The 19352-nt window shown below is 42.6% G+C and overlaps 1 protein-coding gene across 25 annotated transcripts in view; it reads left to right on the top strand.

Moving 5' to 3' along the window:
* Positions 1-4976: 4976 nt before the first annotated feature.
* GRHL2 (grainyhead like transcription factor 2) overlaps positions 4977-19352 on the top strand; it is a 65894-nt gene continuing 51518 nt past the window's right edge. For 6 of the 25 annotated variants that reach the window (XM_086881544.1, XM_086881448.1, XM_086881442.1 and 3 more), the window contains exons 1-2: positions 5099-5432; positions 18052-18241. In XM_086881544.1, coding sequence (XP_086737670.1) covers positions 5413-5432; positions 18052-18241 — 210 coding nt within the window. In that variant the 5' untranslated portion in view covers positions 5099-5412. Of the gene's footprint in view, positions 5433-6091; positions 6546-13133; positions 13348-18051; positions 18242-19352 lie in introns of those variants that run through there. The other 19 variants (XM_086881461.1, XM_086881575.1, XM_086881559.1 and 16 more) reach the window with 12 other exon arrangements.

Below are 19352 nucleotides of genomic sequence, written 5' to 3'. Positions count from 1 at the left end.
AGAAAAAAATAAAAAGGAGGAAAAAAGTAAAATTTTTGACAAAAAGTTGGGTTTAAAGTACCACTGGCAGTTAAAAAGTGATCTAGTAACTAAAGAAAAAAAAAATATATAGGTACTAAGAAAATCTTCTTACATTCTCTGGGAGTTGCTTACAACCTAAACAAACCAACAGCACTTTACCTTCCTCTCAAAACAGCTTGAATTAGGATGACTCAATATGTGTCTATGAATTTGCAATTTTGTTATATGATGATGCAAAGACCTTGTTAATAAACATGGGAAGCTGGACAAAGCTTTAGGAAGATGCACTCTCAACATTTTTCTCACTGATCAGGTTATTTACATTCTCTATCTCTGCCCCATAAAGACAGGACACAATTTTAAATGTCAGCATAATTAATGTATTTCCAAAGTCTTGGATCCCATGTCACATGAAATTGTCTTTCAGAGATGTCTCCTTAGTCTTTTTTCACACTACAATTTTACGCTAACAGCAAAATTACTGTCATTAGGTGACCTAACTGTATTTTCCCAGTGTTCAAAAATGGTTGAATGAATCACTAAAAAACTCTACCAGGTAGATCAAAGCATCTGCAGAAAAGCCATCACTCTATATTAATTTCTATTGAATGGGTTCCAAAACTATGAGTAATCTTTATGAAACAGATTGATACTTTAATGTCTGCTAGTCAAGTTTGCACCTAATATTTTAACCTATTGTCAGGCTTTGCCACCTTCTCACCTGTATCAATGTCAATCCTGAAAGGACTGACATACTGTGAGGTATTTTCATCACTAAATTACTTCTGTTTTAAGCTGAAACAACACTCTGTGTGCCACACTGCTGTAGTTGCAGAGTTGTAGATATAGTCATGTTATAACTTTGTCATAAAACATGACATGGTTTCAGAACCATTAAATCTATACTCAAAATGAGCAAACCAAAAAATAAATAAAGCTTCTTTTTTTTTTTTTTTCTCTACATATTTCCATATTGCTTTGATGAATCTAAAAGAAATGCAAATCAGCATTTCATACAGAAAGTTCCACACTCTGCTTCACACCTTACTCTGTGGCCAGGAAATACTTGATATTTCATGATCCTCCACATGGCTGAGCTGCTGCTGTCATACATGATGTGGAGATACTTGAGAGCTCGTGGTTGTTAAAAGGCTCCCAGCAGACCTGTGTGGGGAGTACAAACTGCAGTTTCCAGGCAGCATTACAGAAATCCACGAGTACTTGCCATTAATCACAAAATCTCCTATTCCAACTGGAATTTTATAGTTCATTGGGAAGCATTAAAAGTCAACTGTTACCAGGATCATGGTTACTTAGAATCACTTTCTTGAAGCTAACAGTGCACAGCATTTCATTCTTAGCGCAGAAGAACAATTTGTTTTGGGGTATAGGAAGGTTGCACTGCAATCTTTTAAGCTTATTTTGATGTACACGATGGCTTCATTGAAGTCAGCTGAGGATCAAGGTCTGCACAAATTCCAAAATAGTTTCATACAGAAGACTACAAAGGGAGGGCTGTAGGGAAGATTAAAAGTAAATGTTGCATATCACAAAACTAGTAAGTAGGTGGTTGTCTTTGAACTTACTGTGAGAGAACACATTTTGTATCAACAGCCATCAGTGACAGAAAGACACAAATAAAAATACGTGGTAATCATTGCCTACTGAAAACAGTTGTTTTCAAACATCTGCTCTCTCACTGAACTGCTTTACAACAGTGTTTTGACACAAATATATCTCCAACATCTTTTATCTTATAGACTTCTTTTAATAGTTTTCTGAAGTGTATTTTAAGTACTTGGTGCAATTAGTAAGCCTAGTTAAGCCTTATTTGTACACTTGATTTCCTTTACCTAGTGCTGGCAAGTCCAAATGACATTCACTGCTGTAGAGTGAATAGTATAAACATGAGGTAAAGCTTTAGACAGTTGAATTCTACACTGAATCCTTACAATGCCACAAAAAACTATCCACTACTGTACCAAGAAAGAAGCAAGCACAGTATGAAAAACAGTAACCTACCATTTTAAATATTTCCTGTACACTCCAAAGACAAGTCCTAGATTTTCAATAATGTATGGCATGACTATTCTATTTTTGCTCTACACAGCCTTGATTCTACAGGAAGCGAGACTGGTCTGCCCAGAAATAACATTATCTGATGTTTCAATGACTAACAGATTAGTTTATAATAATCTTGTAGATCATGAAGAATGAGCATCAGGTTTGATTAAGTAGGACTTGTCTGACCTGTTCAGCTAGAGGTGGACTCTGACAATTTGATTCCAGCCTGCAGTGTGAAGCAAAAGGCTCATCCAGACAACTGTGAGCCCTATGCCTACCTTCCTAGTTAAAATAATTTTCAGGGTGTATTTTTCTATGTAAGCATCTCCTAACTAAATAATAGTTTTCATCTCCAACTATCTCAAATCAAGAGTTTGTTACTGCATTTTCCACTTATATTCCTAACTCTGACCTTGGAACTACTCCTAAGACAGTGAGCAGTAATTCAGTCTCCTGAGTACCTCATTCTAAGAGGATCTCTCCTGAGAGCCGGCTGCTAAAGGCAGTTTTGTGTTTGACCCAGTACTAGAACAACAAACTCCATTTCAGTTTGAGTTACAGTTTGGGTTTGGTCCAGGACTACAGATGGCATCAAATGCAGTTTTCTTTCTTGTAAAATCACATATCAGCAGCATTTCTACCTTGGGGAAGGTGGCATTTTCAGAAGTGCTCATCACTGATCTTCCTCTCCTTCTTCCTATGCACTTCATATGGGAAAAAGGGGGGGTGGGAATGAACACAAAACAACCTCCAAATGTTTCTTAAAACTGAAAAATTAGAAAGAGGATACCTGAATTGGCGTTAATCCTATTGATGGTGCTCAAAGAGGTAGCCTTTTCAGGTCTCAAAGTTTCTTTCAGCGTAACAACTATTTGGGAAAGAAACCTTAAAAATTCTGTGGTTACCAGGGAGAGCTTCAGTAACTAACTGTTATAGCATTCTACCACTATTTCTTGAAAACAGTATATAGTAATGTATTTGAAAGGTCCAACTTATTTTAAGATAATATAGAATTCTGTATTCAAAATGACTGCATCATTTTCTATGAATAAATTACTCTGTTTCTCTGGTGTTTTATGAAGCCTTATAGCTTCCTCAAAATGTACTATACAAAACAATTCATACAAGCATTGCCATGAATAATGGCCACATTGGCAACTTTTGACTGGATTCACAGATTGTGTAATGTTTCTTTCCTGTGAGTGGTGAATGGACAAAGAGAATGTCTAACTAATATCTTGTATTCAATCAAAGGGTCATTGATCTAGGTATTTTTCTAATTCTGTTTAAAGTGACAAATCTTAATGGGACTATATTTAAGCTGACTTAAAACTGATTTATACTGATTTTGTTTGATTTGATTCGTGTCACCCCAGGACAATTAGTTACTATGAACACAGATAAGGAATGAGACCAGTAATATTTATGCCTGATTGTGAACCCACAATACCACAGACTTAGCAGAGTCAAGTTTGCTTTCAACTGCAGCAGTAGATAAATGAAGATGAGGCCCCAGACCATAACATGTTTCATACATATGTATATATGCATGTGTCTGTGTGTATACATATATATTTGGTTATACAAATATGTATTTCTATTAATATCCCTCCTACTACATTCTCCTATCAAGGGAAATTCCCCTGTTCAGAAGTTGGACTCGATGACGCCTGAGGATCCCTTCCAACTCAGAGTATTCTATGATTTTATGAAGTCAAATGTAGAAATGGAAAATTCCCTTCACTTAAGACATTACAAATTTGATGGGTTTGAAATAATTTAGGTAATTGTCTTGCAAAGATGACTAAGTAACATAATGGTCTACCCTACATAGTGGTGCATTCTTTACACATTCAGCACGATTTGTACAGCAGAGGTTGTCAGCAGTCAAGTTGGATGCCTACTATAGAAGGCTGTTTCCAGGAGGGCAGGTGGTAGCAGGAAGGATTAATGCAGTCCTGGCCTGTCTCTGATGGAGGAATGGAGAATGGGTAATAGCAGATGGGAGCCTCGTTGCTACCCTTCCACTGCCTGTTCTCAAACTGACCCAAGGACATCCCCATCTCCACCTTCTCCATTAGGGTCAAGGCTGCTGCCCCCACAGCCTGATCTGGTTGTCCCTTGTAAACGCACTCTGGTCCTCTGGCAAAGTACACAGCAGGTTGTACTGGGCTGAAGGGTGACTGATGGATCTGCAGTCCTCTTCATTCACTTCATCCCTGCATGACAGAGCCTCAATAAACGCTCCATTCCAGCTTTTCCATTCTCTTCCAGCTTTCCCCTGCTGACAAAGCAGACCCCTCAACACCCATCATCAACATCCCCCAGTTCATGTATCAGCTCCCAGATCTACACAGTGGGTGTCATCACCTGGCACCACCTCATCCTGCTGCCGTGAGATGCCTTCTGCAAAAAGACATTCACCAGTGTGAACTCAGCTGGTCCCAACCGTAGTAAGGTCAAAGGAAAAAATAAAAAAAATAAGAAAGGGAAAAACGAAGGGAAAAAAGTCCCCAAACCCAAAAAAAAAAAAAAAAAAAATCTTCCAAACTGTCCTGAGAAAGGCGACAACCCCCTGGGCGTTATTCGACGGCAGCCTCAGGCCAGCGAAGCCGGAGATTTCGGGCACGGAGTAGCCGAAGGTGAAGCAGGCGGACCGCGGCCAGGGCCCGTCTCAGCCTCACGGGGCACCCATCGTGGCCCTGCGCCGCTCCTCGCCTCCTCAGCGCGGCCGGCCGGGCCCCTCCGTTCGCGGCGGGGCCAGGGAGGCGTTGTTGGACGGTGGAACTGCCCGCAGCCCGAGCGCCGGCTCCCTTTTCCTTTTTTGTTTTTTTCCTTTTCCTTCCCTTCCCGCCGGCGGCGGCCCCGCGGTGCCTCCCGGCGCGCGCTGCGTTCGTTACCTGGCGCTCGGCGGCGGCTCCTTCCTCACCTGTGCGCGCCTCTGCCAATGGCAGCGCACCTGGCGGCCGCGCCGCCCAATCAGCGCGCGGCTCGTCCCTCTCCCCGCTCCTTTAGTGAAAGAATCCAGCGCTGCTCGGGAAAGTTACCTGTGCGCGCCCGGCCCGGCCGCTCTCCCGTGCCGAGCCCCGCCGGCGCCCCAGCCCCGCCGCTCCCCACATGCCAGGGGGAGGGGGCTCTACCTGTCCTGCCTCGGCGGCTGGCTGTGGAGCCGGGAGAGCGGGGGAAGGAAAGCAGAATTACCAGTAGCTCTGGTTCTACCGTCCCGGGCGTTCACACGCACACCTTCACCTGCACAGACCTGAAAGTCCAGTTCCGCCAGGCAGACGGAGGCACCGGGAAAAGGGGAGAGAGTTCATTGGATCAAACATGTCACAAGAGACGGACAAGTAAGTGATCGCAGGCACGCCGCTGCGCCCGCTGCGCGGGGCGGCCCGCCGGGCTGGCCGTGCTCCCCTTCGCCGGTGGCGGACGCGGACCCGCCGGGACGGCGCTTCTCCCTCTTCTCCCTCCTCTAGCGACGCCGGACCGGGCGCACACACACTCCGGAGCGCCCGAGGACGAGGCTGCGGCTCGCTGCCCCGCACCTTGCTCCCCCCCTGGCCGTGGGGCTGCGCGATTAATTGTTTAACTCACATTTTAGTTTAGTTTTATTTTATTTACTTGTTTGTGTTGTTTTCTTCTCCCTCACCTCGAGGGTCGCTTTTTGTGACAGAGAGCTCCTCGCCCTGGAAGAGCGGAGCGGCCTCCGCCTGCCGAAGGCCTCGGACGTAAAGTTCTTCTTAGCTTTTGTGTTGGCGCAACAAAGGGCTTTTATCCCCAAAGGGCTGAGCACGGCCATCTTTCTCCCCTCGACTGGGGCCGGCGGGGCAGGGGGCCCGGGCGGCGGGAGGAAGGCCCTGCCTCGGCCCAGGTGCTCCCCGGCCGCTCCATGCGGCGCCTTCTGCCTCGCCGTCCTGACCTTGTTTTCCCGGCGGGACGCCCGGGCAGGCCCGCGGCTGCCCGGAGACCGGCGGGGTTAAAAAGTAACTTTCCCAGGAGCGGGGCCGAAGGAGAAGATTGAAGATGAGAGGGAAGCCTCCCGCTCCTGCCGGCCCCGGGCCCGCCGCAGCCCCTCTCCCGCCCGGGCCTGGCTGTAGCGAGGCCGGGACAGAGCGGCGGTGCAGGGGTACTCCCGTTGTCTCCCGGGACCGCCGGCCGTGGTGCTGGGTCCCCCCCGGGACCAGCGGTGATCTCGGTGTCCCCGGGACGGGGAGCGCCGCCAGGAGCCGTCGGTGGGCGCGGAGGCCGCTCCTGCCAGCCCGGCTCGGCCGGCGGCCCAGGCCGGGGCTGGGTTATTCACCCCGGTAAATAACTCGCACAGGCGATGCCGCGCTCCCGCCATGGCGGCGGGTGGCTCGGCGTGGCGCCCAGAGCCGCCGTGAGGCAGCCAGGCGGGAAGGCCATTTTCCCTGCTCGGGTGATTAGTGTTTCTGCAGGAGGCGGCCGGCGAGAGCTACGGGGTAAGGAAGATGGAGGGCGGGAGGTGGCTGTTTTGTTTCACTGCTGCCCCGGTGCAGGTAGGAGTGCCCCAAACACGGGTGAGATCTCGGCTACGTTTGGTGTTGCTCAGGTGCCAGCCCCGGTTGGGCTCCCCAGAGCCTTTGTGCCAAAGGAGGTGGAGAGGAGGAGCCTGATGTTGGAGAGAGGCTGGTGACAACCTGCCTGTCAAAGAGTGAAAGAAGGAGATTACCCGACAAAAGAAAACAGTAGGGTGGGGTCCCCCGACAGGGAAGAGACAGGACGGTTCAGAGGTGAAAGATTAAACAAAAATATTAGGCCTGGCCTTTCCAAACATCAGTTGACAGTGGAATTGTACGAAGGTAGCTACTGACGTGAAATTAAACTGATTTACGTAGGAGTTGAGAGTGGCGTTTAGGAGTTTATTTGAGCTGGGATGGGAACTAATGCCTTAGGTAGCCAGATTAGAGCAGTAAATGATTAAAAGTGCGAGGAGGGGAATCAGGACAGAGCCCTGAGGGGTGTGGGTGGGTGAAGGAGCAGCTGAAAGAGCAGTCGTTCAGTTGAGAGGGGAACCAAATTGACTGTGGAAGAGCTGATAAGCAGTGATAGAGGGCATCCCAAAGCACTGGGCAGTTCCAGAACTCGTGAAGGGGAAAGGGGCTTGCTTATGAGACATTTCCTGGCTAAGCCTGGTTGCCAGTAGTTTCAGCAGCCAGAAACTAGGCTGCGGCACATCAAGGGCAGCTAGGGGGGGAGGGGAATATGGAAAGGTGGGGGGCGTCAGAAGAGCAGCTTCGCACCATAGTCGGCTTTGAATCAGAAAAACAGTGGAGAGGAAACCTAACTCATGTCAGAAACTAGGGCAAGAATGGTTTCCCTCTGGGTCTGGGGTGCTACTGAGATACTGGACTATCCTTCCTTTCCAACAGCAACAATATGGCAAACGTGTAAGCTACTGGGACTGTAAGCTCTGCATCCCCTGCTCTGTAGTGCTGCTGCTGTTACCACTGTGAGGAACTTAAGAGCAGTGTAGAGCACGCAACCTCAAATAACAGCACTTGCTCCATTGCAGGTGTGCCTGTGATCTGTCTCTGGTTAAGGTGTTTAGAAAATTCATAGGTAAGAGTTTGAAAAGGAAATGAAGAGTAAAGAAATCCCCTGTGCTCTCTATAGGCAAGTGTAACATGAGAAGACAAATACATTTGTTTCCAGAAGAGATGACCAGATGAAAGGAGATAATAGACTGGTGTGAGGAGCTTGCATGGGAAGGGTTTTGGTGTTTAGTGTTTTTTTTTTTGGTTATGTTTTGGTTTTTTTGTTATTGTTGGGTTTTTTGTTTTTTTGTTGTTTTTTTTAAGGTTCTAATTATATCAAATTAGAACCTAATCCAGAGAGTACATGATTCTCTTCCACATGGCCTTTCTTTTTCTTAAAACCAGATCTTCCCTACAGGCAAGACTGGAGAGTGGAGCTCATTATTTTGAAGTCAGTTAATTTGCCAGAAACATTGGACGTGTCTCTGTGGGTCTTGTGCTTACCTCTACTGGTATAGAGGAGTAAGCAGTGGAGGGGATACAGAAAGCGTGGAAAAACACATTCAAAACACATTCTGTGGGGCTTGCTGGCTTTTCTGGAGAGGTGATAGACCCTTCTGCACTACTGCACAGAGCTGCCTGCAATGTCTCTCTTTTGAGGAAGCAGTAGGACAGGTTCTGTAGTGCTTTAAGGGAGGAAGGTGGACAGTTAGGTGAAAATGCTAATGAACCAGGTGTTTGATTGTAATGCTAACAGAAGAGCTTGGAAAGGTAGACTATCCTTAAGATAGGGGTACTATCTCCCTGTCTTTCCCTTTAGTCTTTCTGCCTAAGCTGGGTCTTGTCTGCTTATTTCCACAAACTCTGGGGTCAGGAGAGATAAGGCATGATTGCACACACATTTTTCAGAGGTAATACTGACTTAAGCAGGCTGTGGCCGCTTGTTCCTACCTCTGTTCCACCCTCTCAGCTGTGCCAGTAGAGCTGTCGTGCAGCTAAAGAACTGGCTCAGAGCTGAGGTTATTTTTTGACATCCATTTTTCATCGGCCTGGTTTCATATGCAGCAGGGGTGCTGCAAATGGCAGATGTTAAGAAAATAACTGTTCAGACTATAATCTCTGCAGAAGGAAATGTGTGTCCCTCCCACTCTGAGTGTTTTCTATGTCTGCTCTGCTGCTTCCTTTATTATCCAATTTCCAGATCCTTTGAGGAGAACCTGGGGATTGATGAAGGCTGAGGGACATAGGGTGGGAAGGAGGGAGTGTCACTTTTGCAGAGTGAAAAGATGATTCTAGGGTACACTTCTATGTTTATAGGCTAAAGTTGTTCTTTTGTAGTATACAAACAAAGTGATCACCACAAAACTCCAGAGTCATGGCTCTCTAGTGCATTAGTGGAACGAATCAGCAGGCTCACTACTTGAGGCTTAACTGGGTTTTAGAAATTGACAGCGCTTCTGTGAATGAAGAAGCAGCAATTGTACAACCATTTGGGGTCTGTCCTGTAAATGCCACAGTTGTGTCCCTGCTGTTCCTGGAGTTGTGTGTAGGCCCAGGTGGGCTGGGGCAGCAGTTGCAGGAAGAGCAGGCTCGTGGCCCGTCCCAGCACGCTGGCTGCTGTGGTACGCTGCTGGCTGGCCAGCTGCCTGTCTGCATCCCGACAGCCCAGGGTGTGCAGAGCTACTCAGGACACCAGCTAGCTGGGGCTGGGGCATGCTCAGACTGCCCACATAAAGGAGGGCTTGGGGCAGCCTGGCTCTGCAGCAGAGCATGTGCTTGTAGGTAAATAACTGAGTGGAGAGCAAGCCCGTAGGTGGGAATGGGTTCAGACCTGTTCCCATGTGTCAGAGGAGGCATGTTCACATCCAGCTTGCTGCTTGGTAGTATCTGTGGCAGAAATTGATCTTGGGCTCTTCGTAGGGTAATTTTGATTTACTGTTTTCTCCTCAGTGTGTAAATTTACTGCCTTCATAATATTTAACTTAAGCATCTAGTGCTATATCACAAAGGGGGTTTGTCATTTACTATGTGATTCTGTGTTTTGTTCTTAATTATTTCTTAGAGGGTCAAACATGTTTCCCATCAGCAGATATTAAGTAACAATTAGGTGACAAATCACTTAATATTTTTTTCCCCACAGCTGATTGTCTGAATAAGGCATCCAGTGAGATGAATTTTTCAGTGTTACTCATCCAGGAAAGAAAGTAGAAACAGGAATTGGATGTATTTCATTGTGCTTTTTGAATGCCAGACATGCTGTCACGGATGTTCCCTAGAAAACCATTTCTCTGCAAGGAAGGTGGAAATTCAGCGTGCAGAACCTCATAGAACTTGCAACCATAAGTTTAACTAAAAGGAGTAAAAGTATCAAATGGTTAGGTCTTGCTGTTTACACTACTGTCTCTCTGGTGCTGGAGTCTGAGACTAGACTGAAGATCAAAGCTGAAGAGGAGGGATGGGATTTTCCCAGGTCACTTTAACTTGATTGTAATGATCACATAACCTCTTCCCAGTGGAAGGGTCAGCAGGGACATCATCCCTGTTTTGGCTGGAACATCTGAAGGGGAGATGATATTACACCAGTTAACATTTGTTGCCAAATATTTTCACAGATATTAATTCAGTGCAGTGGTTACCTCAAGTTTTGTGTTTTTTTAATTAGGAAGCAGCCAATCAAGCTTTTTTATGCATACACAAAATAGCACTTTCAAATGTGGATCTAGGAATTAATCCTGGGATGAAACTTCATTAGCTTTTTGATCAGTGATTGGGACAGTACTAGCTAGTTAAAAGAAGTAATAATTTTAGACATCTTAGTATACAGGGATACTGTTCTGTTCTTCTACAGTGCTGACATAAAATACAGTGGTTGCTTACAAAATATTTAACCAAGGAAACCATATTAAGTACATCTGAACTGTGAAGTCAGGTATTGCAATATATCTCTAGCTTGAGAGTATGTCTCAAACATCAAAGATTATGTATATATTATTATGTATATATTATGTATATAGGTTTCTTTTTTATTGCATTTCTATTTATAGCTATATATTTTTATATATAGATTTGTTAGTTTTCCTGATTTGAGGCAATGGTATATTCCATAATAATGTATTTAAGTAGTTCTGTAGAGTATATTTTTGGGTTTGTATGCTTTTAAAAAATATTTGTGGGAAATCTTGACTCACAGGTTTCCTTGTTGAATTCGTGTTTTCCTTCCAGCTGCGTAAAAGATTTAATATCCTGGAAAAACAGCAATCAGTGCTATCAGTGCAGTTGCTATTCCATTTCCATTAACTCTGTGGAAGCAGTGAATGAACAGGGACCACGGGGCCAAGGGTCAGGTTAAATTGCAGAAGGTCTGGGCAGCCTTGTCATGACCTGTTTTTAATTTTGCAGCCTGCTTCTATCTGCTTCAAGTCAGCTAAAACAACCTTGGGTGCTATGCACACTTGAAGTTCTCTTCTTAGGAAAACAGCATGGCATGCCATGAATCTGCAAAATAATTGCTAATTCTGATCAACTCTGTCAGCTCCTGCAAAAATGCTGTGAGCTTCATCTTTTCCTCATTTTTTGAGGAAATTTTGAGAAAAAGCTTCACCTTTTCCTCATTTTTTGATGTCAGTGATTTTTTTACAAATGTGCTGAAACCTCTCTTTTTTTTTAGACTCTTTGTCTTGATTAAAAAAAATAAAAGCAACAGGCTTATTACGTGAGTAGCAAAAAATTGTGTGGTATAAATAATTTATTACAAGTGAAACAAAAAAATTGTCTCTGAAACCATAGGTATGAAAAGTCTGTCATAGGGTAAGTAATTGCCTATTTGAACACTAGTCCTCAGTAGGCATTTATTGTAGGTATTTAATCCTTGTGTCAGATTTCTGTTTCATACTTCTGCTTTGACATAGTTAATATTTTTTTGTCAATGTTAATGAATCACCTATTTCTTTTAATCTCTTGATCACTACTGCATGCTCAAGTTATTTTGGTTCAGAGTAAAAACAAATAAAACTTCTCCTTGGCATCTAATTGTTAAACTAGTCTGTTTTGCCCTTCATTGTTGTTATTCTTAATATATTATTTTACTTCCTCTCAGTGTTGAGTAATGGTAAAACAATTTCTTTCATTTCATGTGTGTAATCTTGCTCAGATTTTTTTTGTGCTCTAAAAGTAAAATTGTCCCAAAATTGCAAGAGTCTCAAAGTTGCATTCATTAGAAGGCAAAATGACTCAGTCTCTTTAATGGGAGGTTTTTTTTTTTCCTTGGTATGGACTTCTGGGCCAGAGGGCATTTTACCTTTTTGTTTCCTGGTGGTCTAAATGCTTTGATTTTTTAATTTTTTTTTTTCACTCTCAATTAGTTTGTATTTTTATATAGTCACTGGATTGGGTTAAGTACATTTTGGAGACCTGTTGTGCTTCTGGGAATGGTGTGATTGTCAGCTATGAAAGGCAAAATGCTGCGACACATGGACCATAATTTTCCTGTTCGTTAAATGTTTGCACTCCTTTGTAGTTTTAACAGAACCCTATTATCTAATTGAAAAAACAGTATTGCAGACTATTTAATTATACCTTTGGCAATAAATCCTGACAAGTCTCAAGTTTTTGTTTTTTTCTTTAACTAAATAAATCAAAACTTGCAATGAGCCACACAAGTTGTGGGGATTTTTTGGTGGTATTTTGTTTGTTTGTTTTTTTGTTTTGTTTTTGACTTGTTGTCAAGTAGGCAAAGTAGTATTCTGAAGGTAGTAAACTTGGGCCAAAACTAGCATTAGAATCTTTGAAAGAAATGGTTTCAAGCACTAGGGCTAACTTTGATTTGTACTTCTCTGTGTAATGAACACAGGCAGAAATTTGTGATATGGAATCTGAAGTTTAACTTATGCAGCTTCTGTGGGATCTGTCCTGCATGTTAAATGGTCATAGTACTTCATTTTGTGCCATGAATTCATAAGTATGTGCATTAGTTTTAAGACAAGTTGAATGAACATCTGTTCTAGATTTGTTTTATAGTTGTCTTATATAGCTGAATTAAGGTTTGTCTAAATGTAAAATAAACTTACAGAGGGTTTGAAACGTTTGTAAATTATCATACTCTGCCCTCCTTAGTTGTGTCAAAACTGAAGAGGGAACTTCTGCTCTCTTTTATGGTTCCTGGATGTGTCTGGAACATGCTTCTTTTGTCATACCAAATGAAACATGGATGTTCTACAAGTTCACCATTTTTTTGACTTTGCACTGGAGGAAAGACCAGAATGCACCATGGTGTGTGATGCATGCCTGTGTGCAACAAAAGTCCCTTTGCCTAGAATCTTGTTTTAGAATTTGTGTTTCTCCCAGCATTTGCAGACTGCAGACAGTTGCCCTAGTCACCTTCTTATCATGCAACTAACAAGGAACTTAATGATAAATATCCTATGGCCTTGAAATGCTGGGAACAAGGGTGGCAGGAGTCTGTCTTGCCTTTTCTAGTTATTTGACTAGTGCTAAAATTTCTGGATACTTTATAATAGCTGTATGGACCAAAGCCTTGTATCCCTTCTCTTGAAGGAACAGTTTGCAGATGATGTGTGCAGAAATGCCTGGTGCTGTTATCTCACCTGTGTAAGAATGAGCAAGCTCAGGCCTGGGCTGAAACCTGGGAATTGGAACCTCTCCCGTTCTCCTGCCTCACACACATTGCCTGTGTGTTCCCGTCTGGCATCCAGCCTCTGCAGGGAGGTGAAAATCCTCCTGCATTGTCAGGAGGTGAAGAAGTCTGCAGGTATATTGATGGAGCAGCTTGATTATAATTTTTTTTTTTTTTTAGGGACAAATTCACTGTAAAAAAACCCCACCAACCAACCCCCTCTCCCCAGTTAAAAAATGGAAATGGCTGGGCTGGGTGCCCACCTTGGTAGTCTAAACAATCTGCTTTGGATTTCAGGATTGAATATCCTGGGCAAGATAAAAGATGTGGGGCAGGTAGGAAGAGGCTTTCTTTCCTACTGGGGCCAACTGGATCAGGATGTAGTACTCATCTTATGATGGAGCAGGATGCAGATGTACTTGATGCAGCATAGCTGCATCAGTCTGCTCTATGTTCACTGGCAGATGTAGCTGAAAAGTTGAGGGCTGCTTGAGCTTTGCAAATTCAAGGGAAAGCTCTTGAGCATCAGAATTGGTTTTGAGAGACTGGCAGGCAGGACATCTTTCTGAATAAAAAGGAAGCTCTGATCACCAAGCGTTTTACCACTGTTCATGAGTGTGTTAATGGGCCATTCTGATTCATTGTAAACTAATTAAAAAAATGCATCAAGTTGGGTGAGAATTTGCCTGTAGTAGGATTTTATAGCCCCAAGGGCTGGCTGGTGTATGTTCATTATCTTTAATCCGAGCTTGAAAGGCTGGCCCTTTCCATTTAGATGATTGATTGATGTCAAGTACTATGTACTTCTCCAGTTTACATTGTTGTACTGCAGTAACTGAAATGCAACAAAGTTTTAGATATCTTCAAATTCATATACTATGCTTGTGTAGGTTTTATAAAATTCCATAATCTGAATTGTAAAAAAGTTAAAAAAAATCACTGTAACTGCTGTTAATATGGAAAATTTATGTATGTCTTATGAAAACACACAAATCACTTTGGATGGTACGAACAGGAGAATCTCTTCTAAGTGGTGGGGAGAAAAAAAAAAAAATTTTGCAAAATAAAGGCCATCGGAAGTTTAGTCTTGACATAAATGCTCCCGTGTCAGAGCAGTCTAGTTCCTAGCTAGACCATTGCCCAGAAAATATCTTTCATTCTTGCACACTTATTACTGTTTGACATAAAACAATGGAAACATTTTGCATTCATGAGGAACTCAAGTAGTAGCTTGAAAGGAAGCATTTACTTTTTAGACACAAAGTATCCTAAATTCTTCAGCTCTTGGTAAAGAGCTGGTAAAATGAGGGTGTGCTTTCATCTTGCACCTCTCAGCTGTGTTCTGGTTAGCATACATCCTGACTCCCAGATGGAGAGGTGGTTGGCCGGTGAGGAATGGGCACAGCAAGGATTGCTCTTGTTCTCTGCTCTTTCGCAGGTTTTTAGGTGTGACTGAGGCTACAGCGGGTATTTGCTGGTGTTGCTGGTCAGGTTGAGTGGAAGTCTGGCAATCTTGGCCTATCTTTGTTTCTTAGGTGTGTGGTTCTTGGTGGATGTGGTCACTGATGGATTTGCAGCATTTGATAAGATTCGTAGATTTATGGATCTGCTAATTGCAGGCTCCAAATTGGCCTTTTTGTTCAGCTGGGATGGTCAGAGCAGCTCTACAGTGGGATTGCTCTTACTCTTAGGTGTTACCCTTTATCTTCCAGATGGTCCAGATACCACCAGAGTCACTCTTCTCCCAGCTCCTCTCCAGTTTCCAGCTGTCATCAGTTGCACAGCTGGAACAGCTGGGGCTGCCGTGGCATGGAAGTATGACAGACAAGATCGGGGAAGCTGACCTGTGTAGAGTCTCACTTAGGGTGCTGGATTTTCTTGGTGTATATTAAAATAAAATGTATTTATCTCCTCTGGTTATGGAGGGCTTGCTACCTCTCTGTCACATTTAGCTGCAATCGTCCAAGGAGGTTTAGCAGTTGTGCAAAAAGGAAAGGGAATGTGTGTGCATGCACAAGTCTCATTTCTTCAGAGAAACTCTCCCTCTCATGCAAATGGCCTTATTTAATAGAGAAGTTTTCTTTAAGTGACCCCAATTGTTTTGGCTGACTGCTTTGGCTATAATCTTTGAAATGACTGACTATGTTAAATCATGATAATTAGCTCTGACCATTAACCTCCCACAGAGCTGATTACAGGGATAGGGGTGATGAGGAAGTTTTTTATTTTTCTTAGTGCTATTGTTTCAGTCTGTTTGCAGAGTAAACACAATGAATGTGTCAGTTAATTATGCTACAGACTGTCTCTCAAGGCAGAGGAGACAGATACTTCTTTTCCAAATGTAAAAATCTGAGTTTTAGAAAAAAACATGCTCTGGGAGAGATGTTGGGAAGGCTCTAGGTCCATGCACCTGTGCCTTTCCAGCCATCCCAACTGTTTACTTTCTGAGCTGCTCTTTCTAGAGCATTTATCCCCTTTGCTTTGGCTTCTCCCCAGCACAATCAGATATGCACCTCTGAAAGACTGCACTCTGGTCATTGCTTTAAGATCATCTTGGCTAAGTTAGGGCAGCAGAGACTGACTCCTCCCCTCCAGCATTTTTACAGACTAGCACAGCCCAAGTTATAGAAGGTGTGTTTTTAAAGGGATCTTGCTGTCTGATTGTAGTGCTCATAAATCAGTTATGACTGTCACACAGGTGTGAGTGCTCCAAGTAACAAAAGGCAGTTATTGATTTTAAGGGAAGATTGCTACAGGAAGAAGGGTGAGCAGGATTTTTTGCGTTGCAATGGGCAGCCGCCCATGCGGTGAAGCAACCTGGATTTAGCTGAAGGGGAGCTTTGTTGAGGAAAGGAGAATCCTTGCTTGGAATAATGTCCTCTGAGCCAGGGAGAATTGACTACTCCAGAGTGGAAACAGGCCCTCAGCTACCTCTGGCACAAACAGCAGGGCTTTTGCAAATCTGATTTGAGTTGCTAACAATGCGGTATTGAAAAGGCAAGCAGACCTAGCAGCTCTCTCTGTATTTCCTTAGGCTCCTAATTTATGCTCAGTTTCACTTGCTGAAGCAAACCTGTAACAACACAAATGTATACATGAAAACAAGAAGGACGAAAATCTTCAGCAAAAGGCCAGGCAGAAGAGTTCTAAATAAAAAAAAAAAAAAGAAGTTTCCAAAAATCCAGTTACTTTATCTGAAAGGAAAATAGAACTGGTACTGTAGTTGCCTGTATTTTCTGATACAAAGCTATGAAATGCTCTCTTCCCCCACAGAGTTCATAAAATTGTGTTCTGTGTACCAGATGGATTCTTTTGTTTTTCATTAAATAAAGAAACTTGTAAACAGTGCTCTGTACCATAGAGATTATAATCTCCACCATCCCCCCTCCTCTTCCTTAAACACTGGAGCATGCACTTTTCAGGTTGGACTTGCACCACAGCAGAGTTCTGGCGATGCCCCAGCCTTCTGCTGGTCACTGCAGCTTGGGGCCAGGCAAGGCATTCTCCCAGCATCCAAGAGCCTTTACTGTGTGGGTTCAGTTGTGCTTTTATCAAATCCTATTTCTGAAAACAAATAAAAGTCTTGTTTGCACAGTTTAAATGCCACTCTCTGTGCAACAGCAGCAGTTGGTTGGGTTAGAGCTGTGGAGCTGGTGCAGGTAGGGCAGATCAGAAAGAGAAGGCTGGCTACTAAACTGGATTATATGTGGAAGATGGCAAAAAGTGTTTTATGAAGATCACCAGGAATACTACTAGTTTTATCAGTTAGGTTGATATATTTAGTTATATTGCCATCACTGCAGCTTTCAAATTTGTAAGGTGCAATATGTTAAAAGTTTCGTTGTCATACTTGTAACTTGAGCCACAATTCTTGACAGTGCTCTTGTAATACCTATGAAGCAGCACACCCCTCACTCCACTATTTCCCATGCCTAATCTGTTTGTCTACCTTATGTAATAGTCCTGCAACTATTTTTTTTTATATGCAGTTTTTTTATTGATGAGTTTATTGAACAGTTTGCAAAAGCAGGTGCTATTATCTTCATTTATGTTTCCATTATACTGGAAATTTTGGCCATAGCTGTGGTGCAGCAGCTTCTCATGCAGTATACATGGGCACTGGTCTGTTTGTAGCACTTTCAGGCTGGAGGAAACTGCTTTACTGCAAATGCCACTCACTAATGGTCTTGTGTGTGTTACCATGGGTTTATAACTAGATGTGAGATAAACACAATTATAAGTAGATGAGTGATAAAGTGTGAATTGAGACCAGATATGTATACTTCTGTTCCATCCACTGGACCTATTGCTCATGTCTGGTTACAGAAAACTTCTGTGAAACTACTGACAAATTGCATTCTAAAAGCAGAGAATAGCTTAATTTTAAGGTGTACCCACTTAATAATACTGAACTGTACGCTGAACTCTAGATTAGTATTAGATGATTTTTCTTGTTTTTCATTCATGTCTTATGTTAATTAAATGTTGGATTTTTTTTTTCCTTAATCAAGTGTACATGTAGCAAAAATACTGAGGCAAAATATTGTTATATTGTTGCTTCATTCCTATTCCAAATAGTTTAAAAATAATTTTGTAGCTCTGTCCGTATATTAGTAAAAATACATTTGAATTAGTATCACAAGATCTGCACGCATTTAAGTTTTTTTAAGTACTGAAGATAGCTAATACTGATAAATATTTATGTCGCCAAGTGTAATACAGACATGCTTGCTTGATGTAATCATTTAACTTTAATTGAGCTATTTTATGTTCTTTACCATGCCTTGTGAATAAAGTAATCCCTTCTGGATCACAATTTTATTCTTCCTGTCTATGCAGTAACAAGCGACTTGTGGCCTTAGTGCCAAATGACACTTCATTCAACACCAGACGAGCCTACACCAGTGAAGATGAAGCCTGGAAGTCGTATTTGGAGAATCCCCTAACAGCAGCTACCAAGGCTATGATGAGCATAAATGGTGATGAGGACAGTGCTGCTGCTCTTGGCCTATTGTATGACTATTATAAAGTAGGTAATTCTGTCATTATCCTTCCCTGCTGCACTAGCAGGGACCACTCTAAGGCATCAAAAGAGCCAGTTTTCAAAGACAGAAGTCACTGCATCTTGTTCTGTCTCTAATGTTTCTGTTATGAACCCATTCCTTTAAAGGAAGCCTGTCTGAAACAGTTTGATGTATTTAATTCTGGAGAGAAAAAAACAATATTGGAATTCCCATATTAAATTTTCTACGATGTTTTCTTTTTGTGCATAGTGTTCTTCCTCTTACTTTGCAGGAACAATTGATGATACTTGAAATATTCTCAAAGTAGTGTAAAAAGAGAGGCCTTGTCCATCTGTACATTTGTCTGTTCTTCTGGTTCATTCCACACATGTTTTAGTTTGCTCTTTAACTGGGGTATCTCTCATCTGACAATTTCCCATGTTATTTTTGTTTGTATAATGATTGCAGCAGGCTGTATACAAACAGTGAGGTCTAGCCCTTGCACTTGGAAGTTTGCAGGACAGAAATAGAGCTGGACACAGAACCAGAGATCTAAGTCAATTTGTAGGAAAAGCACTGACACAGTTTCAGTTTGTCATATTCTAAATCCAGGGCTTTACATACAATTTTGGTAACTTTTTTTTTTTTTTTTAATATATATATTTCATAGTGTTTAAGTAAAGCTATGTTTGAGATTTTTGCTGAAATCAGAGGAGAGTCCTACAGAGTGCATCTCTGTGTAATGTAAAATGTCCTTCTGAAACCCATGCTGACCCCTTGGTACCCTGCAAACAGAATCAGTGTTGCCTCCCAAGCACTAGAATATGACACAGTTTCAGTGAAAAGAACACTCTCCATACCCATGAAGTCAGCTATGGCTGCCTTGCACAGATGATCTGTGAAAGCCAGTAGAGCAATGCTAGGTCCCCTTGTAATTCATGAAGAAGTAACAGGAATGGGAATTAAAAACCTTTGCTTTTAGTATTTATTAGTATAAATGCTTTTGATTGATTGACTCCTCCTTTTAATCTCTGTGACACTGAGTGTTCAGGAGAAGAGGTTGTAGGGAAGATGCCATATACCAACCTTATGGTTAAATACTGTTTTAATTGCTCTGCTGATTATATTTCATGAGAT

Source organism: Cyanistes caeruleus, chromosome 1, assembly GCF_971803275.1.
Source record: "Cyanistes caeruleus chromosome 1, bCyaCae1.hap1.1, whole genome shotgun sequence".
Classification (NCBI taxonomy): Eukaryota; Metazoa; Chordata; class Aves; order Passeriformes; family Paridae; genus Cyanistes; species Cyanistes caeruleus.
This window is presented reverse-complemented; position numbering and strand designations above follow the sequence as displayed.